The sequence below is a fragment of a genome, unplaced genomic scaffold (assembly GCF_019419815.1).
Source record: "Pyrus x bretschneideri cultivar Hongxiangsu unplaced genomic scaffold, Pyrus_bretschneideri_v1 Contig245, whole genome shotgun sequence".
Taxonomy (NCBI): Eukaryota; Viridiplantae; Streptophyta; class Magnoliopsida; order Rosales; family Rosaceae; genus Pyrus; species Pyrus x bretschneideri.
In genome coordinates this window covers 7101-34601 of record NW_025999552.1, presented here as the reverse complement: position 1 = coordinate 34601, position 27501 = coordinate 7101, and the positions used below count along the sequence as shown (strand labels likewise).

At 35.7% G+C, this 27501-nt stretch overlaps 1 protein-coding gene and 2 long non-coding RNA genes across 3 annotated transcripts; 2 read left to right on the top strand and 1 right to left on the bottom strand.

The window, feature by feature from the left end:
• Nucleotides 1-5339: 5339 nt before the first annotated feature.
• On the bottom strand, nt 5340-6300 carry LOC125478432. Its single transcript, XR_007259251.1, has 2 exons — nt 6157-6300; nt 5340-5393 (listed from the first exon to the last, which is right to left on the bottom strand). It is a non-coding gene; the product is annotated as an uncharacterized LOC125478432 (long non-coding RNA).
• An 8896-nt stretch (nt 6301-15196) lies between these two features.
• Nucleotides 15197-15646, top strand: LOC125478433. Its single transcript, XR_007259252.1, has 2 exons — nt 15197-15396; nt 15577-15646. It is a non-coding gene; the product is annotated as an uncharacterized LOC125478433 (long non-coding RNA).
• Nucleotides 15647-16115: 469 nt separating this feature from the next.
• On the top strand, nt 16116-18668 carry LOC125478430 (beta-glucosidase 12-like). The gene is made up of 9 exons (XM_048586590.1): nt 16116-16187; nt 16358-16435; nt 16530-16617; nt 16699-16954; nt 17143-17258; nt 17398-17615; nt 17752-17783; nt 17878-17980; nt 18130-18668. Exons 1-9 carry the CDS (start codon nt 16127-16129, stop codon nt 18240-18242), a joined length of 1065 nt encoding a protein of 354 aa, XP_048442547.1. The 5' UTR covers nt 16116-16126; the 3' UTR covers nt 18243-18668.
• The last annotated feature ends 8833 nt before the right edge of the window (nt 18669-27501 follow it).

Sequence of the window (27501 nt, the reverse complement as noted above, 5' to 3'; positions counted from 1 at the left end):
GAACATATGTAGGTCCTCATTCGACAAGGGCAGGCACACACATATTCATAGCATTAGAATCCTAGATATGCTTACTAAGTATTCATCCGTAGAAAACACATAAAGAATTCATCAATAAGACAAGTAGTGAACCAATTTTCATCCATTCAAAAAAGCAATTCAAACGAAATGTCATAACAAACTTGCAATCATATTCGGGGCTTCAAAACAGCCCCTAACTACTAAAAATTTAGTAACACAATCCTTAAGTTAAAACAAAAGAAGTTTGAGAAAATAGAACCGAAAGAAATCGACTAAGGCTCTCCTCTTTCCTTCCTTCCCCAACGCTACTTTTAAACCAATTCTTGTTGCATCATTTTCTTGTCCTTAACTCACCCACTAATCATAGCCATTTAGTGATGACAATAAGTGAGAGGAAATGGTAAAACAATTGTAACTCCTTGGGTAGCCTTTATGCCAATTACTCCCTCTTAATCCTCATATTTAATTCCATTTCCTGTCAGCTGGTTTGTTCTTGATTGCATCAGTTTTGGCTGCTAGATTTATTGGATTTATTGTTTTCAATGCTTTCTTAAGCCCAATTCCTTCTTTCTTTGTTTGTTGAGAAAAGAAAATCTAATTGAAGTTTTTTCATTTGTGTATATAACTTGAGTGGTTGAAGCTTTTTCCTTTAGGCAAATGGCTTGAAGGGTTGATGTTTTTTCCTTTGGGCACATAGCTTGAGTGGCTGAAACTTTTTCCTTTAGACACATAGCTTCAGTGGCTGAAGCTTTTTCTTCTCGGCGCATAGCTTGGCTGAAGTTTTTTCCTTTGGACACGTAGTTTGAGTGGTTGAAGCTTTTTCCTTTGGGCGCATAGCTTGAGTGGCTGAAGCCTTTTCCTTTGGATACATACCTTGAGTGGTTGAAGCTTTTCACCTTTGGACACATAGTTTGATTGGTTGAAGCCTTTTCCCTTAAGCACATAGCTTCAGTGGTTGAAGCTTTTTTTTGTGGACACTTAGGTTGAAAGGTAGAAGTTTTTTCAAGCTTTAACCACTCCATATATTGATTTTGCTTTGCATAGTCATGATCAAGAGTGTGCGAAGCAATTTTTGTTGGGTCATTCTCATGTTGTTGATGAGTTAGAGAATTGGTAGAATATGATTTTTTTTTTCTTGGACACTAGTGTGTATTTCCCACCGAAGTTTCAATTTACCATTGTTGGCAAGTAAAGTTAAGATATAATACTTGCATGTTGTCATGGTGGCTATATAGGTTATTGAAGTTCGCGACTTCGAAGTTCTTGTAAATGTTGGAGTAGAAAATGCCTGAGGTTTTTAGAAAGCCTATAAATGAGTTTCCTTCAAACCATATCCAAGGCAACCCAACTAATTGATTGAAGCTACAATGTTTGACCTTCTTGTACAGTTGAAAGAACGTTAATAATGCTTCGTACTACATGGTGCAAATTAAGCCACTGAAGAGTTGAAGCCTATATGTTGCTTGAAGCCTTCTGGAAGCTATACAAATTGATTGACCTCCTAAATGTGTTATTCCCCCTACACAGTGCCTTTATATATAATAATAAGGTTGGAAAGAAATCATTCTCCTCCAAGGAATACAAGTCCTAATAGGGAAGAATAACTAGAATAAAATCTAATCTAAGATTTACACAATCACACTTAAATAAGAAGTTTATAACACTCCACCTCGAGTGTGTAAATACTCATGTAGATTCGGCATCATGTGTTGTTGAGGAAGTCGACTCGTTGTCACTGATTCTAGGAACACAGTAGTCTCAATAAGGTAGGAACTTGCATAAGGAAATAAGTCTCACAAAAATCCTAAGGCTATGGTAAAAATCCAAGTAAGGACAAAATAGTTAAAGAAAAATTTGGGAGCAATGCAAAGTCAAATAAAATGTCTACATGACGTCATCAGCGATATAACCAACCCAAGATGAGAACCTCGTCAAAACCTCGTCAGGTAGCAAAACCCCAGTGGTAAAAAAGCTTCTAATCGTAGGGAAAAATAGTACATTAAGATCAAGCAAGTATACTTCAGGATACTCCCCTGAGTTTGACATAATTCCAAAGGGAACTAACAATGTTACAACTCAGAAAGTTTACGCATACCAATCCTTGAACAAGCTTCTGAAACGTCGCATTGGTGAAGAGGTCAGCCAGGTGGTCTTGTGAACGAATTTGCGTGACTTTCATCTTCTGATGCTCTTGTTGTTGATGTGAGAAGAAAGACTTCAATGCAATGTGCTTGGTGTTGTCTCCTTTGATGTAACCCTTCTTGAGCATTTGATGCATGCTGCGCTGTCTTCATAGATCATCGTCGGGAAGTCAACGACGGGGAAAAGATCGTAGGAGCTTCAAATATCACCCACAGCCGCTACCATCCAGAAATATTCTTGAGTTGTTCAATGCATGCTGCGTTGTCTTCATAGATCGTGTACGGCGAGAATTTCAGCACTGTTGGGCGAAGTGGCAACTAAGGTCTGTTTAGTTGACCTCTAAGAGATTACGGTGCCTCTAATGGTAAAGACATAACAATTCCAATCGAAGTTTCATCTCCAAATAGATATCCACTATGGCTGATCGGACTTCTTCTGTAATTGAACAGATTGTGCAACCCAATATCCCAAATTTATGCTCTTGGCAAAGACCCATGAATTTGAAATTGCTTTGTGTAGGTGATTCACCATATTTATGTCCAATTTAACTTCACTAAGGTCTCTCTTATTCTGGTTTCGTATGGAGGCTAACCCTGAAAAATGGGAGAGGAAATATGCAGCTTTCTTTTGTTTTTTTTTATTCTTGAAGAAACACCCGAATGTTATCACGAAATGGACCATGACGACGACTGATCGAGCTACCCGAATCGCAGAACGAATTAAACCCTAAAATCTTTTGCCTTCGCTTCCTCTTTTTGCAAGCTTCAAGGATTGGGATTGACATGCTTTTCTCTCTCTCTCTCCTCCACGACTTGGATTTCAACCTTCCACCAGCAGCCGATTCCTCCTGCTTTTCTGGAGCATTCATATAATATATGTATCTTCCCTCTGTCCATCAATCCTCTTCTCTGCCTTTTTTTTTTTGTTTTTTTCTTTTCCTTGTTGGTTCAATATTGCATAGACTTGTGATCTATGAAATAAACTCGTGCTGAAGGCTTCTCCAATTCCAACAAGTGACATTCAATGCACATAAATCAAAAGAAAATGAATGTAGGCCATAAGTATATTATAAAGCCAAATAGGTAGACACTTAAATCATAACAGACCATTAGGTTTAATTAAAAATAAGGAATTATAACATGATATTTTCCTCCACCTCATTAATATAACTATAAAAGCACAACACTAGGTAATTCCTTTCGTCTAAGTCCAAAATATCACAAGAAAATGTAGCTTTCGCGAGAAAATAAATAGTAAAATATGCGTTCATCATTATGCTACTTCTTAATGCTTCCATCCGTCCTTGGTCGTGATTTCGATCTTCCTCTTCATCATCATCAATATCGCTCTCTTCACTATAGTCTTCGAGGTCATCAAAATGCCTACCATGTTCAGAATGCCTCCTTTTGTATTTATGAAGAGCCATTGTAGCAATGACAATATTCACTTGCTTATTGAACAGACAATCAAGCATATCCCTCAAAATTGCCCCCCTTTTTTTCATACTCTAAACGTACGCTCAATTACGCTTCTAAGAGAAAAATGTCTATAGTTGAATACCTCTTTATGCCCCATTGGTTGGCCACTCCTATAAAAATATGAGAGATGATGTCTTTTACCTTTATACCCCATGGGGTGGTATTAAATTCCGAATCCATAGGTTTGAAAATATCTATTGCCATTTAACATACAATATCCAACATAACACCAAAATATCTACTAACGGTCTCAGAAGAGTGTTGAAATTGCTCTTAGATATTCTTTTTTTTTTTTTTTTTCCTCCTTCTATACTATGTCCAAACATATGCAAGAACATTACTAATATCACTTTCTCCTTGAACCTTTCAAACTATAGTTAGCTTGCAATACTTTCATTAACCAAATGTTACCTGTTTGAAAAAAATTCATACATGGAGTTTTATGCACATATTTTAGATAATATGCTTCAATAGCTCGAGTACAAGCACATGCTAATATGCAAACTCTTCCTCATCATTATCTAGAATGTCCATATTCAAGCGCACCTGCAAGTTAACAAATAATCCTTAAATAAATTTAAGCACCTTGCCAATTAACAGTTGTACCAATATTGAAAACAAAGTATCTTAAAATTAACTCATAATTCAAAATAACATTCAAGGAAGGTGTCAAACCAATTCTAAGACATAATCCTAAAATCTGACTAAGAGTGTACAAATCCAAAATGTTTTGTAAAACTACAACTCCCTTATTGGTTGATGAACTCATAATTCAGCCAAGTAAGTTGCACACTAGGATCTTTCATGATAGAGAACATCTCTCTCTTCTCTTGATTAAAAAACAAACGAGCTGCAAACAGCCACAATGGGCTAGTACGCTCACAACCGGTAACGGTTGAACAACCTGCACAACTTCAGGAATACTAGTGCCTATCACCAATTGCCTAATAGTGCTCTTACCCTCAACTACACCAATAAGGCAGTCAATTTGACCATACAATTTTGCAGCACCGCCAACCTTCCCTTTCCTATCAAACTTACTTGTTCTCAATTAACCTTGGTTAGCTCTTTTTTTTTTTTTTTTTTTCCTTTCTTAGCACCTTTTCTCATAGATTGGGTAGTGCACTCTCGTCATCATATGATCCAATAGATTCATTTTGTATATTAACATTTCCTGTTGAGTCCTCCTTACTATTTGGTAGTAGTGCACCAAATGAAGGTGCCCAAGCATTTGCACCAATAGCAACGCTGTTTGAGAGCATCGTATCCAACTTTTCCTTGAACTCAGGAGTGATGCCTTTCTGCAATCTTCCATATTCAGGATTTATCTACAAATAAAAAAGAATGTTGTTATTATGTAGTTTACGATTACTATAACTAGAATAACATCATAACTGATACAAAGTGCACATACCTGAATCTTATTATTCCACCATTCATCAAAGGCATCCACTGTTCCCTTGCTTGGATTCCACTCTAGGCCAGTTTCTTTCCCAATTTGTTTTTTGCACAACTACCAATCCTTTTTTTAGTCTATCTCACTTATTTTTCAATTGCACTTTACTATAACAATTTCCTGTTTCTTTCCTAAAGTTTTCTATCAAATTTGCCGATCTTTCTTTGTTAAAGTGAGGGCCAAGACGACATCCGACCTCAACATCCTTGATGCACAACTCACTGAATACGGATATATTATGATCATTGCATGTACCATGTGGAGCTCTTGCTGAAGTTCCCACCTTTTTTGCCATCCTTATATATATAATATTAAAGGAAAACTAATGAAAAGGGTTCGAAAACTTTGAATTTTAATGATAGAGCAAAACAAGACACAAAGTTCAATTGAGACCACAACAACATCAGAAGCTATATGATGTATATAGCTCTGGAATGGAGACCACAACAAGTCACGCAATAAAGTAAAAAAAACCACAACATCATCAAGACTTACATAACATAATTGTAATTATGAGCCAGAGATAAGGCTTTGAGATGTTCATTGCCTGCTCAAAATCATATGCTTACTATGATTCTGCAATCTTCCATTTCATGCGACTCATACTATTTTTTTATCTTTTGGTCCAAATAAAAAAACTACTTTTGAAAAGTTCACTATCCACATGCCAATGTAAATTTATGTTGCAGACATGTTTTGGCTGATACCACGTGAAAGAGAGTATCCATGTCTGTGTAAATTTAATTTAACAGCAATCAAATCTTCCAGTATCATCCAAAAACTAATCACCGAACTAAATTACAACTAATCAACTAATTATACAGGAAAAAACGATTCTAACCAAATTAACCAAAGAAATTAATCCACCTCAAGTCCCATAAATTAATTAAAAATTGAATTTAACCAAATTAATCAGCAAATTTCAATCATGTTGGAAAAAAAATCAATTGCAGAAAAATGAAGAAAATGACTTATCGTTGAATCAGTTCAATATTTCAATATTCCAACAATAAATTGTCAAAATAAGCAAATTAGAAATTGAAATGAAAGAAAACTCACCTATTGTTGGTGAAGAGTGCTTGAACCAGAGGAGATGAAGAGGATAGATAGGTCTGTGCTCGAACCAGATGAGAGGGAGAGGAGAGAGCGCGAGAGAAATAGGGAAAGGTGGAAATTGAATGAAGCATAGGAGAAAAGGATAGGATCGTTAGCATAAATGTTTCATTAATTGACAATTTTTACGTGCTTCTATGAAAAAAAGTGCTCTTTTAGAGTCTAGCCTGCTTTTGCTTTCTATTGTTTTTGATCCACAATTGAAGAAAAAAAAAAACACTTTTTTCTAACCAAACATAATTTATGGTTCCAACTTTTTTTTAAAAAAAAATTAAGCAATCCCAAACCAGCCTTATGTTTAGAGGACATATAAATTTAGAATTCTGGTACCTTCAGTTCCTAAATTTAGTTTCATGTAAATAGGTGTTATTTTCATATTGCTATAAATGAGAGTTCAAAAATAACAAATTCTGTATTCAATTCTATTGTTCTTTTAAGTTAATCAAACAAGCAAATTCACAAGTTCTAGAAAATAAAATTTTGTCATTTCAATTTCCATCATTTTAAAATTCTTTAGTAATATAAATTATTTTCATCCAAGCAGATTGTTAGGTTTTATTCTTATGCTATGTGTGTACGTCATTTTGTAGTATAACATAAAGAAGATGAATTAATAATCAATAAGAGTATTGTCTCCATTTTTCTAATAATATATGAAGACAACTACAAGTTATTTTAACTTAAGATAGTACAATTCAAAAAGAAAATGGTGCAACCTCCACTTCAAATATCTAGAGTGCACAAAATTTTCCACAAAAACAAAACAAAAAAATCCTTCCAATTTTTTCCTCGTGTTGCACAATGCCAAAATATCATGTGCATTCTCCGCACCTCCACATTTCCATTTGCGAAAAATCTACAAAAAGAAAGTCTTGCTCAATTTTCATATTGTTTGCCTCATTTGTCTTGTGAAAAGACATTAAAATTTGTTATTGATTCCTGCAAACAGAAAGTTAAGCGGGTAAGTATATAATATAATTAGCAGTTATGACATCAAGTACACATCTATATTTGTTTTTATGTATTTGTAGTTGTCATATATGACATGTCATCTCGACCAAACTTTTTTCCTTTATTATCAGACTTATTTCTTCTCAATTCGCCCTAGTCAGCTACTCCTTTTTTTTCCCTTCTTATCATCTTTTCTTATGTATTGAATAGTCTCATTCTCCTCCTCATCATTTGGTCCAACAGTTTTAGATTGTAAACAAACATCTTCCGTGGATTCCTCCATACTTTCTGGTGGTAGTACACTAGATAAAGGTAAGATCCACTTGTCATATAACTATTGTATTGAAAGATAGGGGTGGTTCGGTATGGGATCCCATACCGAAACCCTTGTCCCGATTCCCAAACCGAAATTTTTGGGAATCCCAAATTCAATACCAATCCCAAACCAAATTTTCGGGAATCCCAATTTTCGAGATTTCGGGACAAATCGGGAATCCCGAAATGCTTTTGGGCTTTTGGACTAAAATTTGACATGTTAAGTTTTTGGGCTAAAATTTGACATATTATGCGTTTAGGCCCAAACTGCCAATTTGTTATTTCTACTAATTTGCCCACTGCCCACTGCACAAATTTGATATAATTTCATAAATTAAGTTTCACTCTACCCACTACCCATTTGTGCACAAAGTTTCAATCATAACAAAGTTTCAATCTGCCCACTACACATGCATCATGCATGCAATAAAAATAAATTAGGTACCAAACCCAAAAGCAAAAATAATAGTTACAAGCCAATGTTTTAAAATAAATAAAGTAACAAACTCAAAAGCAAAAATAATAGTTACAAGCCAAGGTTTTAAAATAAATAAAGTAACAAACCCAAAATCAAAAAAATTAGTTATGAGCCAAAGTTTCAATAATTAAGTTACAAACCAAAAGCTAAAAAGCAAAGCTTAAAGTCTATAAATATTGTTGGCATCTTCGGCCCCTTCGTCCTCTTGATCATGTTGATGCTTGTGGTTGCTCCATTCTTGTTGGTACTTGTACTCTTCCCCTTGATGTTGATGGTTGAGCCCTTCCCCTTGCAATGGGTGGTCGTGGAGGTAGTGATTGATTTTGACGTTGTTGAACTTCAACTTGGAGTGGTTGAGGAGGCGGAGGTGGCATTTCATTTTCTTGTGTTGTATTCTCCTCACCTCCCAAATTAGCCGTGCCTAAAACAATAAACCACAAATCATTTACATTGAATTATAGTCTAATAGATAATAAATACTAAGAAAATAAAAGAGGAAATTAAATTGTTTACTTACTTCTTTCTAAGCGTTCAAGCTCCTTGTAGAAATGGAATTCGTCAAGTGTAGGCTCCTTATAGAAACAAAATCCTTTTCCTCTAAGCCAATCACTAGTACACACTAAAGCCTCAACCGTTTTAGGTGTTAAGGAAGTTCTAAAAGGATCAACAACTCTCCCACCAAGACTAAAGGCATTCTCACTAGCAACGGTGTTACTAGGAAGGGCCAAAACATCCTTAGCAACTTTACTAGGAGTTGGATATTGAGCACAATTTCCTTTCCACCAATCCAAAAGATTGAAACCCTCATATGTTAGGCTTTGATGTGGATCATTGAAGTACATATCCACTTCATTGGCTATCTCATTTTGTTGTGCCTCCGCTCTCTTTCGTTGGATCTTCTTTGTCATCCTTGAAGCAACATCAATATCTACAATCACACCCCCCACATCATCTAGTACAACACTTGATCTTTGCTCCACATTTGAGGTAGCACTACTACTAGTACAACTACTACTAAGGACCACTCTCTCCTTGTATGCATTATACAACTCTGTTACGTAGCCTTTAACCCTTACTTTCTCCTCTCTTATTTTGTCCCATCCATAGCCGAGCTCTTCTAGATTTGTCTCCAACATATCAAATTTGTACCTAGAGTCGAGTACTTGGGCTACAAAGAGAATAGGATTCACCTTTTCAATGTGACCCCAATATTTGTCAAACTTGAGCTTCATTGAGGTAGCCACACTTTGCAAAGTGGCATTAGAGGCGTTTAAAATTTGTTCTTGTATCTCCACTTGCAAGGCAATCACTGTGCTAAGTATTAAGTGTGACGTTGAAGTAAGGGTTGCACTCAATGTCAAGGTGGCATCATAAAACTTTTTAAGAAAGTGAGCAAAACTCATCGACCTTTCCCAATCATCCACCTCCGGAGGACCCACCCGCTTGGTCTTTGTTGTCACCCCATCAACCTCTTTCGAGACCTTCTCTTTAAAGTAAGCAATAAAAGAGTCACACTCAAAGGCCATCTTAGAGAACACTTCTTTAAACTTGAAAGCACTATTAAGCATCTCATATGTGGCATTCCACCTTGTGACAACATCAAAAGGGATACTTGACATCCTATCAAATCTCAACAAGACACAATATTCCCTAAAAGACTCCAACCTTGCCGGGGATGAGTGTATAAACTTCACACCATTTCTTATGGTATCAATTTCACAACTAAGCTCCGTCATTCCATCCTTAACTATCAAATTGAGGATGTGACAAGCGCACCTCATGTGCAAGTGAGCCCCGTCAAGTAAAAGAGTACCATTTGACTTGAGTATTCTTTTCATGTATGCAATGGCGGTGTCATTTGCACTAGCATTGTCAACGGTAATGCTAAACACCTTGTCAATGCCCCAATCATTCAAGCAAACCTCTAGACATCTTCCGATATCATCACCCTTATGAGAAGTAACTTGGACAAAGTTTAGGATCCTCTTATGCAACCCCCAATTAGTGTCCAAAAAATGGGCTGTGATGACCATGTAGTTTATCATTTGAAATGAGGTCCAAGTGTCGGTTGTAATACTCACTCTCAACCCCTCAATCACACTTTTTATTTTAGCCTTCTCTTCAACATACAACTCCAAAACCGCCGCCGCCACCTTATGCCTATTAGGAAGTTTGTATTTTGGATTCAAATCACGAATAAAATCTCGAAAGTCTTCTTGATCAACCACCCTAAAAGGCATCTCCGCTATTATAATCCACCTCACACATCTCCTATCAAGTCTTTTTTGATTGAAAGTGTGAGTGACAACCGGACCTCCCATCCTCGCTTGTGTCAATGTAGGTTGCTTCGGATCCACATTCTCAAAGAGACTAGAACCCGGGCATTTCCTCAAATGCTTAAGAATTCCCGTCGTCCCATGAATTATAGGGTGTGCCGGTACTAAGAGTTTGCAATGCTTGCATTCGGCCATGAAAGATTTCTCCCCATTATTATCGGTGATCGTTACCCTTTTAGTATCATTCCACGCCAGACTTGGACCCTTTCTCCTATTGCCCTTTTTCCGAGGAGGACCCTCCCATTGTCTCACTACTTCTTCTTCTTCTTCTACTTCCTCTTCCCCTTCTTCCCCCTCTTCCTCATCTTCTTCTATTTGTTCTAATGCAATATCCTCCTCCATATCCGGATCATCATCCCAACAATCTTCATAATAATCATTATGCAAATAATCTTGAGGTGAGGGAGTGCCTAGTTGAAGGGTACCACTAGGTTGGGTTTGTTTTCGTTTTCGTAATACCGAGACCATAGGTGTACTAGATTGGCTACTAGACCCGTCCATCCTAACAAATAAAATAACAATGCACATTAATATATCACAACCACAGTTCAGCATATATCCAAATTCCAATCAATAAATAAAATAAATGGTTCAAAAATCTGAGCATTCAACATAGAAAATATATGGTTGTGAGAAAAATAACTCAAAATATATAACAGAAATCAAAAGAAATCTGCCTATTCAATACTTTCATGGCATCTGCCCAATCTGCCAATTTGACATAGTTTCATACTTTGCTATCAAACATTAAGGCAAGACCATGTATCTAAGATTCTCAAAGCCAAAACAAAAATATTACCTGACGCAACGTGTGACTAATTTGAAGTTTGAACAGGTGGAAATAGATACATGAAATTTGAAGTTAGACTAGTTGCTTATCAATAAATAAACTAAGAACCCTGCTTAGTGCCATATAGAAAACACACACACATCTATATATTTTTTACGAGTACTTTGCTTTCTAGGGTAAACATAAATAGCTCCAGCATACAAGTCATCTAATCAAACTATCGGTCTACCAAACAATCTAGAAACAGGGACATCTTTTCTATGTGTAAATCATAGAGATTTCAACAGGAGTCGCTTACACTATGATGCCAAAGTAATCAAAAATTGTGTAGGGCAAAATCTAGAAAGCAAATGCAAGCGCAATGATACATGATCGTGAATATTATAGTGGAAAAACTCAAGGCTTTGACGAAAGAAGAAAGAAAGGCAAACATGGCATCTGGCCATGGTTCAAAAATCTGAGCATTCAAAAAAGAATTACAGATAAAGATGGAGTTACAGATAAAGATGAAGATGGAATAAGTGACTGCTAACAAACAGAGTTACAGATGAAGATGGAAGAAATGTATAAGTTATTAACACACACAAAAAAAATTGCCAACGGCATAAATTAATTACCTAATTTGGGTGAGAGTGAGACTCGGACTCAGTGCTAGATTGAGAGTTCTGTCTGTGAGGGAAAATTGCCCGAGAGAGAGAGAGATCGCAACTCGCAAGTGTTGGAGACGATTTATGAAGGAATCGTGAAGGAAGGTTGGAGAGTTCTGTCCTTGATGCTTTGGCGTGGCGGTGGCTGGGTGTTGATTTGTGAAGGAAGGCTGGGCCGCTGGAGAGTCAGAGACGATTCGAAGTAAGGCAAGCTGGGTGGTGATTCTGGTGAAGGAAGGTTGGTCGCAGTGGCACAGCAGCTGCATTTCAACTTCAAGCTCTTGATGGAAGTATGGAACGGAAGTGAAAATTGAAATGGGGGATCTAACCTAAAAACAAATGAACGGCACAGATTAAATCTAAAACAATGAACGGTTGAAATAATTCTCTTATAATTAAAAAATAATATATATATATATATAATATTTATTTCGATTCGGTATGGGAATACGGAAAAAATGGAGATGCAATACCGAATCCCATACCGAAAATTTCGGTTTGGTTCGGGATGACATACCAAAAATTTCGGGAATTTTGGTTTGGGATTTTTTTGGTTTGGGATCGGGGATTTTTCGGTTTGGTTTGGGATTTTTGGGATTTTTTTCCAGCCCTATGAATCACTGCCTTTTCTTTGACTCTTGTTCTTTATTTATCCGGGAGACGATCCCAAACAAACAGGTATGGAAGCTATAATTGTAAACCGCGATCGAATCTATGGAAGCATTGGTTTATACATTCCTTTTAGTCTCAACTCTAGGAATAATATTTTTCACTATCTTTTTTCGAGAACTGCCTAATGTTACAACTAAAAAGGTGAAATGATTTGTTATCATCTCAATTGGAGTACGAATCCTCCCAATATTGGGAGGATCCATACTTCAACTAGTCCCTTTGTTCCTCGAATGGATCTCTTAGTTGTTGAGAGGGTTGCCCAAAAGCAGTATATAAGGTGTACAATTTTTTGGTTGATAAAGGGATCAATTGGTATAATTCTTTTGTTGGTAGATTGGAGGATTACGAACATGAATATTGCTTCCCTATTGGCTGTTTTTGCATTAATTGCTACTTCTTTAATCATACTGATTAGTGTACATGTTGCATTTGCTTCTCCTGAGGGTTGGTCGGGTAACAAAAATGTTCTATTTTCTGGCACATCATTATGGTTTGGATTAGTCTTTCTGGTGGGTATCCTTAATTCTGTCATATCCTGAACCTATTTGTTTTATATCCAAAAATGAAATGACCCTCCCTCCCAATTCCATCAGGTTGTGAGACGCACAAAAATTCAATATAAGTCCCAAAAATTCAAATAAAGAAAAAAATTAGAAAAATTAGAGAGGGGTCAAACTTTTGTGTTTTTGAATTGTAAAAATATAAATAAATGAAAAATATTAAATCAAAATAAATAGATGTAAGCTAATAAAACAAGTCTCTTGAAACACTAATCAATTTCTTGTACTACCAAGAAGAAGCCACCCCAATGGTATCCTTTCACAATCTTTAGGAGCGAAATAGCCAATTTGAGAACCTAGCTATTTCGATGCCTTCTTAATTAGCGTGGAAATACAATTTCACAAAACCATTGGGTTTACTGATTCAATATTAAAACTCTAACAAGCAGAAAAAGATCAAGATTAATTAATTCTTCATCCTTATCGATTCTGTACTTACGTGAAGAATTCTGGTCATAAATTTCTACTTTTTTGTTGGGTCAAATAATTTTCTACTCTTTGAATAAGTCTCTGTAGTTAATCGCCCATATTCAACTTCAAAACTTTTGCCCATCAACAGTTGGACAGGCATAATATAAACATGCAGATAAATGACTCTTTGTTTCCGAATCCAGAAAACATTTTCTTTCGCTGGAAAACTCAAGAGTATTCAAGGATTGATCATTTCAAATTAAGATGAGATCGATCCAACTGTTGTGTACATTATCTTACTTTTCAACTCAAGGAATAATTTTTTTTATAAATAATGTATTTTTGTAGTATAAGTTATTAATTTCTTAATCTTAATTTGAATATCATATATACAAAAAACTATTTCCAATTGAAGACTGTTTAGTCATCCAAATGTATCAATAAAATGAATAGTTCGTTATAAATCTTTTATTCAAATAATTCTTTTTGTTTAGATGATGTTCAAATAAAAATTAAGAAACTAAACGATCACAATATAAAATTTGTAGAATGTGTGCATTCCTCATAGGCGGAACGCAAGGATTATCCATTCTTTTACGTACGTAGACAACTATTGGGTACATGAAACGTGCTTTGTTTTAAATTACAGAACATGACTTGGACTTTAAACTAGGACTTTCAAAGCCAATTTTGTTTACAAATTTTAACCCTTTACTATTCTCATTCTTGTACCAGCAAGAAGAATGTGTAACTACTATACTTTGAAGGGTGTCCAAACCTTCGAAAAAACCACCCCAATGGAATCCTTTCACAATCTTTCGGAGCAAAATAACCAACTTGAGAACCTAGCTATTTCGATGCCTTCTTAATTAGAGTGGAAAGACAATTTCAAAAAACCACTGGGTTTACCAATTCAATACTAAAACTCTAACAAGAAGAAAAAGATCAAGATTAAATTCTTCATCTTTATCGCTTACTACTTACCTAAAGAATTGTGGTCATAAATTTCTGTTTTTTTGTTGGCTCAAGTAATTTTCTACTGTTTGAACAAGTCTCTATTGCTAATCTTCCATATTCAACTTCAAAAGTTATGCCTTCAACATTTGGACATACATCATATAAACATGCAGATAAATGGCTCTTTGTTTCCTAATGCAGTTAACATTTTCTTTTGCCGGAAAACTCAAGGGTAACTCAAGGATTGATCATTGCAAATTAAAATGAGATTGATCGTATAGTTGTCTACATTATCTTACTTTTCAACTCAAGGAATAATTTGTTTTTATAAATAATGTATTTTCATATATATAGTATAAGTTATTGATTTTTTAATCTTAATTTGAATATCATATATGCAAAAAACTGTTCAAATTGAAGACTGTGTAGTTATCCAAATATGTCAATAAAATGAATAGTTCATTATAAATCTTTTACTTAGTATCAACACTATCGATTGGGTTCATATATTTAAATGACTAAACGATCTCAAATTCAAATAATTATTTTTGTTTAGATGATCTTCAAATAAAGATTAAGGAACTGAAGGATCACAATATAAAATTTGAAGAGTATGTGCATTCCTCATAGGTGGAACGCAAGGATTGTCCATTCTTTTACGTACGTACGCAACTTTTGGGTACATGAAACGTGCTTTCTTTTAAACGACAGACCATGACTTGGTCTTTAAACTAGGGCTTTCAAAGTCAATTTTGTTTACAATTTTTAACCCTTTACTATTCTCATGAGCTAGTACGTAGACACCATATCCCTTCCTCCCTTTCTCTATATAAACCCCATGCAATATTCCAGGAGGAGATAACTTAATTATCTCGATCGATATCAAAACTCCCAAGTTATGGCAATGAAATATTCACGATCTTTGCTCTTTGGTGTGCTGCTACTCATTGGCTTTGCATTGACAAATAGCAAAGCAACTCATACAGATCCACCTGTTCATTGCGAATTTCTCAATCGCAGCAGTTTTGAACCAGGGTTTATATTTGGCACAGGTTCCGCAGCTTACCAGGTCTGTATATATATGTATTTTACACACACACACACATTTATATATTTCTTTCGGGATTATTTACCATATTTTTGGTGTATTTTATACATGCAGTTAGCATCCATGCATGAATTATAATGTTGACATCTTCCTTGCGTGTGTAGTAGTACTCTTACGTATATGCATGTGTGTATATTTCAGTATGAAGGTGCAGTAAAAGAAGATGGAAGAGGCCCAAGCATATGGGATACCTTCACCCACAAACATCCAGGTCTGTGATTTAATCAATTGGTAATATGAAAACTTTAGCTACTTCATTTCAAAAGGAGTATAAATAGCACCTCATTCTTTTCTTCGCGAGGACAAGTAAACTCCAACCTCTCTAATAACCATGCACTTTGTTGGGAGACGAATAGTACGTGGTCATGTGATATGTACAATATATGTATATACTTCATCATTGCGCACGCATATAAAGTACTTTGCACATGATATGGATTTCACCATTATGTTTTTGAATAACTACAGAAAAAATCGCTGATGGCAGCAACGGAGACGTCGCTATAGATCAATATCATCGCTATAAGGTCTAAAACCTCATAACTTTGTCTCTTGACCCTTTATACTTGAAGGGCACATGTTAACATATTAAATTGGAGCCTTTATAAAAATAAAATAAAAAGGACAATATATAATGAGATCCTCAATATTTAATTTTAAACTTTTGTCATTTTAGGAAGATGTGGGGATTATGAAGGATATGGAGTTGGATGCTTACAGATTATCTATTTCATGGTCCAGATTATTACCAAGTAAGTTGCTCCACATCCCCATATTTGGTTGGGACCAATGTCAATATCGTGCATAAGAATTATTTTTCCTACAAGAAAATTATTCTCTTTATATACTTTTAACTAAAGTAATGTGATCGAGTTATCTACTGGTTAACCCTTTTTTTTCTTGTTATTTTTTTTCAAATTAGATGGAACATTAAGTGGTGGCGTTAACAGAAAAGGAATTGATTATTACAACAATCTCATCAATGAACTCCTACGCAATGGTTAAATCATCCTACCTTAAACAATTATTACATGAATTTTTAGAACATCATTCAATTAGACTTTTAATTTGATTTTACTGATCATGTACTGCAGGTTTAAAGCCGTTTGTAACACTCTTTCATTGGGATGTTCCCCAAGCTTTAGAAGATGAATATGGTGGTTTCTTAAGCCCTCGTATTGTGTAAGTGAACAAAATTTATTTTCTCATTGATAATTTGATAAAATACATACTGATATACGTAACATAAATTTGCATCTACAGCGATCATTTTAAAGACTATGCAGAACTTTGTTATAAGGAATTTGGTGATCGAGTCAAGCACTGGTTCACGGTAAATGAGCCATATACTTTTAGTAGCATGGGTTATGCTGTTGGGACTCTAGCACCGGGACGCTGCTCTTCTTGGCAAAATCTAAACTGCACCGGTGGAGATTCAGCCATTGAACCATACTTGGTGACACACCACATTCTTCTTGCTCATGGAGCAGCTGTAGAATTGTACAAGAATAGATATCAGGTTCAATAACAGTTTCTTTTTTTTATTTTTTTGGGTCAGCATATTGGCTCCTAATTGAGAATTCTATAATAATCATTATTATTGAGTTGTAATACAAGAGGGAATACTCTCAGTAGTAAGATAATCTAAAGGTTGTATCTTTTTCTATAACTCCTATTTATTCAACCAAAATTCATATTTTTGGGCAGGCATCTCAGAAAGGCTTGATAGGAATAACATTGGTGACATACTGGTTTGAGCCTGCTTCGGAGTCAAAGCAAGATAAAGATGCTGCCTTACGATCTTTGGATTTTATGTTTGGATGGCAAGTGCCTTAATAAATTATATATAAACTCAATTACACGTTTACTTATGACTTGTAACATTGATGCAACCTAGCTAGCATTACTCTTTATATATAATGCTATAATTAGACTAATATTTGGAATTTTCATGTTTTGTAGGTTTTTGGACCCGTTAACAAGTGGTGACTATCCACACACCATGCGATCAATTGTTGGAAAAAGATTGCCAAAATTCACAAAAGAACAATCCAAGTTGCTAATCGGATCGTTTGATTTTCTTGGAATAAATTATTATACTGCTAGATACGCAACTAGTACACCGAAGAACAATTCACTACAGGCAAGCTTCGTAACAGACCCTCAAGCTGATCTTACAAGTGAGTGCGAAAGGAAACTTACTTTCAATAGCTTAAGTTCTTCGTTTTTCTTGACCTAGTTTGACTTCTTAATTACATTAATTATATTCTAATATTTACACCAATTGTATTCTAATGTTTGTAAATATTGTGGCAGCTGAGCTTAATGGAGTACTTATTGGTCCACAGGTATACATCAAATTTATCATTTTGAGCTATTTGCATTTGGAGGATTAGTTTTTTTACCCCAACATTAACGTATTATCTTGAAATGGTGTTGCAGACTGCTTCAGATTGGTTATATGTATATCCAAAAGGAATTCACGATCTTGTGCTCTACACAAAGGAAAAATATAATGATCCACTCATTTATATTACTGAGAATGGTATGTCATACATACTTTTAAGCTTTGATTAAATGCAAAAGTTTCACATATTTATAATGGTGTAAAATGAAACTACCCGTTTTTATTTATTTATTTTTTTTTAGAGGAAAAAACTAAATTTAATTTTTTGTGCAATAATATGTACGTAGGTGTATCAGAGTTGAATAATCCAGAACTATCACTTGACAAGGCTCTTCATGATACCAATAGAATTGACTACCACTACCGTCACCTATGTTACCTTCAAGCGGCGATCAAGTAAGTAGTTATTAACAAATTAATTAAGGCTATATACTGCCTAGCCTTCTTAAGTTATTGTTATTTAATCATTATATTGACCTAATCCATTTGAACATTTGTGTATTTGTGTGCAGAAATGGTGCGAAAGTGAAGGGATACTTTCCATGGACATTGTTGGATGACTTTGAATGGGATTCTGGATACACCGTCCGATTTGGTTTAAACTACGTGGATTATAATGACGGGCTAAAAAGACACCCAAAACTCTCAGCACATTGGTTCAAAAATTTGCTTAAGAAGAGTTGAAGGAATTAAAAGAAATTTATTGTTGATTATAAACATTTAAGTGGATAATTGTCCTTTTTATGTATTTGTATTTCAATTCCTTCCGCATTTGTATTTCCTTTCAATAATGTAAGTATTCTTTGAGATTCAATAATTCAATAAAAAGCTAACAGAGCTGTGAATGCTATAGTAAGACCTCTCTATACAAAGGAATAACTTATTTATAGCCGTAAACAGTTTTGGTCCTAGTTTGGGTTGAGGAATAAATTGCACATTGTAATAAGTTATTATTTTTCTTGGTCCTATTGTAAAGAAACGCGCCTCGACATAGTAGTAATTGTTAATAAGTACAATAATAAACAAGGCCACAAAAAAAAAAAAATAAAAAAATAAGAAAAGGTTTTGGATGGGCTAAAACATTTATATACTATTGTTTGGCATGGTTTTCTTTTTTTTTTCCTTTTTTTTTTTTTTTTTTGGATTTGATACCACACCTTGGAGCTTTTGGGTACGTATGTAAAACCTTGTTAATATCTTCTTGTTGAAGTCAAAATATTTCTAGCTCCTCAAGATTATCTTCGTCCCCTTCTTCCCTAATTGTATTAGTGATTATTTTTTCAATTAAAGCGTGCTCAACTTTTTGCACAACTTAACACAAATGTTTTCACTTAGGTGGCTTTGCATATGACTTTGGGTGACATGACAAATTTGATAGAAGAAAAGAAAAAGTATACGCTTGAACTGGTCGAAGGTTGGATTGCACGTATTTGTCAAATTTACTTAGAAGAATTAAATAGTTTTAAAACTTTTGCTATATATTACAAACATCTATTTTTTATTCTTTGTTGAACATAAGGATGCTAATAGATTTTAATATATTCCGCCTGTTTAACACAGTTTTAAAATTCACGGCATCGCGCGGGCTTAATTGCTTGTAAGAAACTATTTACAAACGTTGATGCACAAAATCAATGAGACTTTGGAACAACGTAATGTGTCGAGTTTGTAACCATCGCAATGTTGCTCCATCACCTAGTGAGGATAATATGTAAAGAGATGGAGGTAGGGAAGCAACACAAGATGTACGTGGTTCACCTTAAATGGGGCTACATCCACGATGGTGGAGGAGTCCTCATTAATAGTGAAGATTTTACACAAGACATAAGTTTAAGCATAATCATCATTAGTGAGTTCTAATGATGAGTTTATGCACAATAATGACATTAGGAATTAATTGTTCGAGAACGGTCTCCTTGTATAGTTGATGAGGGTCTTCCGCTCCCATCCACGATTGATGTGGGACTCTAGGAGTTTTATTTTTAGGTTGACGCTTGTCGTGTTGTGATTGGTCTCTTGATTGGAGAAAAACTCATGTGCTTCGGCAAGGGTGCCTCAACATGAAGTCTTCAGTGGGTTCTTGAAGGTATAAGGTTGACCGGTGCTTAGTAGTTTCGAGGGTGGTGAACTACGGAACAAACACTGGTCCCCCAAGTTCACGAGTGAGGAAAGCTTCTCGGTTGGAGACTTGCAAAACCCAAATTGGTGAGTACTCATGAAACTTTCGCGTACTAAAGTGTATTAGCATATATTAGGAGTCCACCAAATCTCCTATCGATGAGGATTACTGAAGGAGGTGTCTTATATTTCCCGAGCCAATGAAGAAAATAGACTTTAAAAATTCTTTCCTCTTTTTTTTGGATGTAGCCCAAGTACATATATTTGTTTTTTCTTAAGCCCAAAGTCGCACACAAATGTCTTATTAATTTTCCTTATTAACAATAATATTTGTCAATTGTATCATATGAAAATAAGGGTCTTTCCCGCAGAAGATTGTTTTATCTAACTACTTAAAATGTCACAAAAATTGGGCTGTTGTCCCTACTGGGCAGCCACCAAAAAATAATTATTAGACCGACTTATACTTATCTAAAGTCTACCAAATTTTAGATGAAAATACTAGACACACAGAGCAGAAACAGATTTTTAAGTAGTTCACAAATTAAGAAAAATGAGTTAGGGGAATTGCTATCCACCACCAAATATTCATGCAAACATGTTATGTTTCATTCAAATTCCCTTCATTTTCGGATGAAGATGCTCAAGTTGGCTTAATGTTAGAACTCAACCTATTACTCTTTCTTATGTAGTATGTTGAGAGAATGGTGTTTTCAACTTAACTTAGTCCCTAGCATGCAATCTAGAATGGTGTGTTCATAGATTTAACAAGTAGAAATCATTAAGAACGAAAAGAGTTTAAGTCATCACAAGGCATCGTAAGTACTAGCGTTGTCTTACTTATCCTAGAAATTGATTCACATGTTAATCGCAATTAACAAGTACTACTCTAGAACATATGTAGGTCCTCATTCGACAAGGGCAGGCACACACATATTCATAGGATTAGAATCCTAGACATGCTTACTAAGTATGCATCCGTAGAAAACACATAAAGAATTCATCAATAAGACAAGTAGTGAACCAATTTTCATCCATTCAAAAAAGCAATTCAAACGAAATGTCATAACAAACTTGCAATCATATTCGGGGCTTCAAAACAGCCCCTAACTACTAAAAATTTAGTAACACAATCCTTAAGTTAAAACAAAAGAAGTTTGAGAAAATAGAACCGAAAGAAATCGACTAAGGCTCTCCTCTTTCCTTCCTTCCCCAACGCTACTTTTAAACCAATTCTTGTTGCATCATTTTCTTGTCCTTAACTCACCCACTAAGTATAGCCATTTAGTGATGACAATAAGTGAGAGGAAATGGTAAAACAATTGTAACTCCTTGGGTAGCCTTTATGCCAATTACTCCCTCTTAATCCTCATCTTTAATTCCATTTCCTGTCAGCTAGTTTGTTCTTGATTGCATCAGTTTTGGCTGCTAGATTTATTGGATTTATTGCTTTCAATGCTTTCTTGTCAGTTACAAACTGCTCAGCCTCTTAGGAACCTTTCAGTGTTAAAACGTCCATAACTTCTTCTAGAATAATGATATTAACAATCCACCAAATGATCCAGAAAATAGACATCCGTAGCTTTGCAAGCATATAAGGCTCATTCTCTAATTCATTCTGAGATGTCCGCAACTTGCTTCCAAAGTCAGCTGACCTGCACAGACAGTTTTGACGAATTTGTTACTTAAAATTCCACTTGTGTTATTTTTCTTTTCTTTACTTGACAAATCCTACAAAACACAAAAACAAAGTAAATAACTCAAAAAATATAAGGAACTGACTAAGAAAAGACAAGTGAATTTGATATAAAATATATATAAATATAAGCTTTTCAAAGTACATATATTTTTTTTTCTTAAGCCCAATTCCTTCTTTCTTTGTTTGTTGAGAAAAGAAAATCTGATTGAAGATTTTTCATTTGTGTATATAACTTGAGTGGTTGAAGCTTTTTCCTTTAGACAAATGGCTTGAAGGGTTGATGTTTTTTCCTTTGGGCATGATAGGAGCATATTCATGCGACTTAAATGGCTTGTTCTCGTACATTTACGTTATGTTTCTTTAGTTATTTTAGTCATTTATACTTCTTTCGTGTGTTTTTAGGTTCATATAGCTAAGGAAGCAAAAAGATGCATTTTGGAGCATTTTGGAGCAAAATCGGACTTGGAATGGATAGCTTATGTTTGGAGCAAAAGGAATGGACGAAATTGAAGACCAAACTATCATCACCACATATCATTCACTTATTATCACTTATCATAATCATTCACTTATCACTTATCATAACCATACACTTATCATCACCACATATCATTCACTTATTATCACTTATCATAATCATTCACTTATCACTTATCATAACCATACAATTATCACTTATCATACCCATAATCATCTACAACCTTGCACATGCTTTCCCATTTCATTATTCATTCACTTTGCATTCATTCAATTCAAGCCACATGCACTTATTCTTTCATCATTCAACCACCAATTCAACACATGCATCTTCAAACATATCAACCCTACATGCACATTCAATCATCCACACCTTGCCGTGCATAACCCACTACTTTCCAACCTAATTCACATGCATTTTCAACCTAACATTCACCCACATGCACTTATTCCTCCATCATTGCACAACATTGCAGCCACATGCACCAAAATCCATCCATGCCGTGCACTTCCCTTGCCATTTTCAGCCATCACACTTCATCATTGCAGCCACCATTCACCCTAGTTGTCAATCACATACTTTCCCATTGTATAATTCATCCACATGCATCTTTAACCAACAAGCAAATCAGCCACAACACACAAAAACAACCCATGTCGTGGCCACCCTTGCAATTCCAGCATTCCACCAAGTTTTCCTAGCTGTTTTTCACATGCATTCATTCATAATCATTCACTCACCTTGCAGCCACATTTCCACCCACCTCCTAGCTGTCATGTTCCCTCTTATTTACCTATAAATAAGCATCCATTGCAGCCACAATTCATTCATTCCATTCACCACAACACAACACACAACACAAACACTTCTTTGCCGTGCAATTCCCTTCCATTTCTGCACCATTTCTTCTCCTCCATTGCAGCCACTCAAACCATTCCCCACTCCATTCCACATACACCTAAAGCCCTAAACATCTCCTTAGACCTTGTGCCACAACGAAGAGGAAGAGAAGAGTGCCTAAACGTTCATACAATTCAAGTTTGAGTTGTTGGAATGTTTAGGTGTTTCTTTGATTTCAATGTTTAAATTCAATTCTCTTTGTTTTGTACGTATGAGGAACGAAAGAGAAGAGGGCCTAAACGTTCATACAATTCAAGTTTGAGTTGTTGGAATGTTTAGGTGTTTCTTTGATTTCAAAGTTATGAGGAACTAAACCCCCTTTAGCTAGGGGGTGATTCGAAACTATGTTTATGCTTGCACTATGAATTGATTAACTTTCGTTGGAATTTCATAAGTTGTGGATTCAATTTGTTTAACCGTTTGATTGATAACTCATTTATGAATGTTTATTAAGAATGCGCGCTTAATTTTCATGCATGAATATGACGCTAGAATATAAGTGAGTTTCACTTAATCGTTATGAACTTATATTCACAAGTAGTGGAGGTTGCTTATAAACAATCGCGTTAAATGAATTCTTAGCACGAGTTTCATGCTCATCATAGTAACGAATGCCTCGTCAACACTTATAGTTTTCATAATGCTTAATGATCTTTGATTGTATCTTTATTGTGCTTTTCACGTAAAGGACTTTTGGAGAATGTTGTGAATTGCGTTGCGCAAACCCATCCAATTCATTAACTTAAGGAAAACTTGACGGTTAATTTAAGCGGACCTAATTAACCCGGGGCGTTGAGTTTCATAATTTATCAAAAGACCAACTGAGAATCAATCTTGTATGCAAGTGTAGCATGTGTGGAGAAGAACCCCTTAGCTATTCCATCATCCATATTTTCATCACATTCATATTTACGTTTTGCCTTTAATTACAATTTGTGCATTTTAGTTAATTTTCGTCAAATCAAACCCCCCCCCTTTACTTTCTTATTCTTTAATGCTTAGAATCTGTTTAGTTTATGTTTTAAAGTATTTTTGAATTCTTTGAGTCTAGTATAGTGTTTTATATTGTGTTTTTACGTTTTTGAGTCAAATCCAAGTGATTAACAATCCCTCCTAATCCCCGGTCCAGAACGATCCGTACTTATACTTATACTACAATTGTCAAAAAGAGGGTTTAATTTGTGTGCGTATAATTCTCGCATCAAATTTTGGCGCCGTTGCCGGGGATTAGCAACTTTGCTAATCCCTTGGTTCTTTTCTTTTTGGTTTAGTTGTTTTCGTTTTAGTTTCTAACTTAGTGTTGTTTTCTTTGTTTGTTGTTACTTTTGATATTTGATTTAGTTCTCTTTCTTTGATTTTAGGTACTAGAGAAGTAAGATATGGATTTTGCTAGCATTCAAGCTCAATTGGCAAATCTTACTTCTCAATTGTCGCCGTATGCCGAAAGGACCACAATGCAGAGTGTCCCTACATTTGGTGCTTCATATAGGCAAGGATTTCAAGACAATCAATGTCCACAAAGAGATTGGAGGGATCATTCAAACTCTATGTGGTGGGAAGCTCAACAAGTTCAATGTGAAGCATATTGGCAGCCATATGAGGAGTTCTATTCAAGACCTATGCAGCCACCACAACTTCATATGCAATATGCTCAATTAAATTCAAGTTCGCCAATAGATTATAATCAAATTCTTAATGAATTAAATTCTTTGGCGCAGGGGTCACAAAATCAAGCCAAGGAGGCTCAACAAGAAGCATATTGGCAACCATATGAGGAGTTCTATACAACACCTATGCAGCCACCACAACCTCCCCCACAACAATTCCAATCAAGTTCAAGTATGTCCATGGATAATGATAAAAATTTTCAATTACTAACCTCTTTGACGCAGGATGAACAAAATCAAGACAAGAAGTTGGGTAAATTGGAGGAGCAAATTGGGCAGATTATGGAGTTCATGAAACAAATTCAAGAGCAAAGTGAACTCTCCAACTCAACTATTGAAAACTCGAAGGAAGATTTTGAAATCCATAATGCTATCACTTTGGGAAGTGCTATGGAGGTTGGAGCTGACCTAAAAATGTCCAAACATAGCCTAGAAGTGGATGAGGAGCTGCTAATTGAGGAGGAGGAAGAAGACATGCACACGGCAAGGGTAGAACAACCCTTGCCGCAGCCCCCTAAGCCCTCTAAACAACCCACCACAAGTAAGGACGTCCCAATTCCATGTTATTCTGATGTTATTCCACCCAATGTCCCTTTTCCTAGCAGGTTTTTGATTCCCAACCAAGAAGAGAGTAAAAAGGACATCGTGGAAGCCTTCCCAAAGGTGCAAAATGCTATTCCAATTCTTGGTGCAACACAGCAAGTTTTAGAGGGTGTTGAATTCTTCAAAGGACTTTGTACACCAAGAATGATTTAAGAGAAGGTAGTGGCTGGAGAAGATGTAGAAGGCATCAAAGAGGACATATTTGAAACCACAATTCCCAAAGAAGTTGGATTTTATGACACGGGACAAGTCATAACTTTCGAAGGGGTGTTTATTCTTGAGTTCATTTCGGAGCACACAGGTAAGCCGCCTCCCCGAATTTCAATTTTCTTGTATACTAACATGTTGTTAATGATTCAGGCACCCAATCTTGAATTTAAACTATTACCGGATCATTTCAAGTATCACCTTCCATTCAAAGATAAAGTCCATGCCATTTGATTCCAAAAAAAAAAAAAAAAAAAAAAAAAAAAAAACATATAAAATAATAAAAAAAAAATGGCAGAATGATGGTGCCTTCACAAAGGATGTTTACGTGAAGCCCCACTACGAGGCATCGGAGCGGGAGGCATAGAAACGGGAGGCATCGGAGCGGGAGGCATCGGAGCAGGAGGCAGCGAAGCGGGAGGCATCGAAGAGAGACCATACGAGGCCTCAATACTTGGTGGAACGCTAGATGAGCCAGGAAAAATGTGCCTCTGGAAGAAAGCAGCAAGCCGTTGACGGTCACTTTGAATTCGACCACTGGATTCTTGCAGCTCATCAAGCTTCCTCTTCATGCCCGTCGAATAGTTGTTTGCAAGCACGTGCAAACTTCTATTCTCATACTTCAGCTGCTTGATCTCTTGCTTGAGACTTTCCACCTCTACCATCAACGATTCAACCTGACGGGAGCGAGCAAGTAGGCGTTGGCCCATGTTGGACACAGAGCCTGCACACTGAACACTGAGAGCGAGGGACTCTTGAACGGCCAACTCATCGGACCGTCCTGAAAGCAGCCTACTATCCTTAGGAGTGAAGAGGTTCCTAGCTACTATCGTAGCTGTTGTTGCATCCGTCATCATGGAGTCTTCACCTGTAAGAGGACCGTTAGAAGATAAAAAAGAGGGGCGCCATACATTACCTTGACGGGGCACAACCGGATCGCTGCTGAGACTCAAATCTAAGCAAAGGTTCGATGGGTTAGTCATTTTTCAAAGGTGTTCAGAGAGAAGGGTTGGATGGAGTTAAATCTCAAAGGGCCGGAGTTGATTTTCAAGAATGGGCAATCTTCAGAGTGTGTATGTTGGTGGTGATCGATACCTCTATAAAAAGCCAAGGCGCCGCGACCACCGATTCAAAGAGCCGGATTTTCCTGCGTAAAGTTCGGCGATGATCTCTCGGCTTTTCAGAAAACGCGTTCAACTTTGTCAAAAGATCTCTGACAAAGTAGAAAACACGTGGAGGCCATCATCGCAACTACACGTCTTTTAGAGTCTAACCTGCTTTTGCTTTCTATTGTTTTTGATCCACAATTGAAGAAAAAAAAAACACTTTTTTCTAACCAAACACAATTTATGGTTCCAACTTTTTTTTTAAAAAAAAAAATTAAGCAATCCCAAGCTAGCCTTATGTTTTGAGGACATATAAATTTAGAATTTTGGCATGGAAAAAAAAAACTTAGAATCTGGTACCTTCAGTTCCTAAATTTAGTTTCATGTAAATAGGTGTTATTTTCATATTGCTATAAATGAGAGTTCAAAAATAACAAATTCTGTATTCAATTCTATTGTTCTTTTAGGTTAATCAAACAAGCAAATTCACAAGTTCTAGAAAATAAAATTTTGTCATTTCAATTTCCATCATTTTAAAATTCTTTAGTAATATAAATTATTTTCATCCAAGCAGATTGTTAGGTTTTATTCTTATGCTATGTGTGTACGTCATTTTGTAGTATAACATAAAGAAGATGAATTAATAATCAATAAGAGTATTGTCTCCATTTTTCTAATAATATATGAAGACAACTACAAGTTATTTTAACTTAAGATAGTACAATTCAAAAAGAAAATGGTGCAACCTCCACTTCAAATATCTAGAGTGCACAAAATTTGCCACAAAAACAAAACAAAAAAATCCTTCCAATTTTTTCCTCATGTTGCACAATGCCAAAATATCATGTGCATTCTCCGCACCTCCAATTTTCCATTTGCGA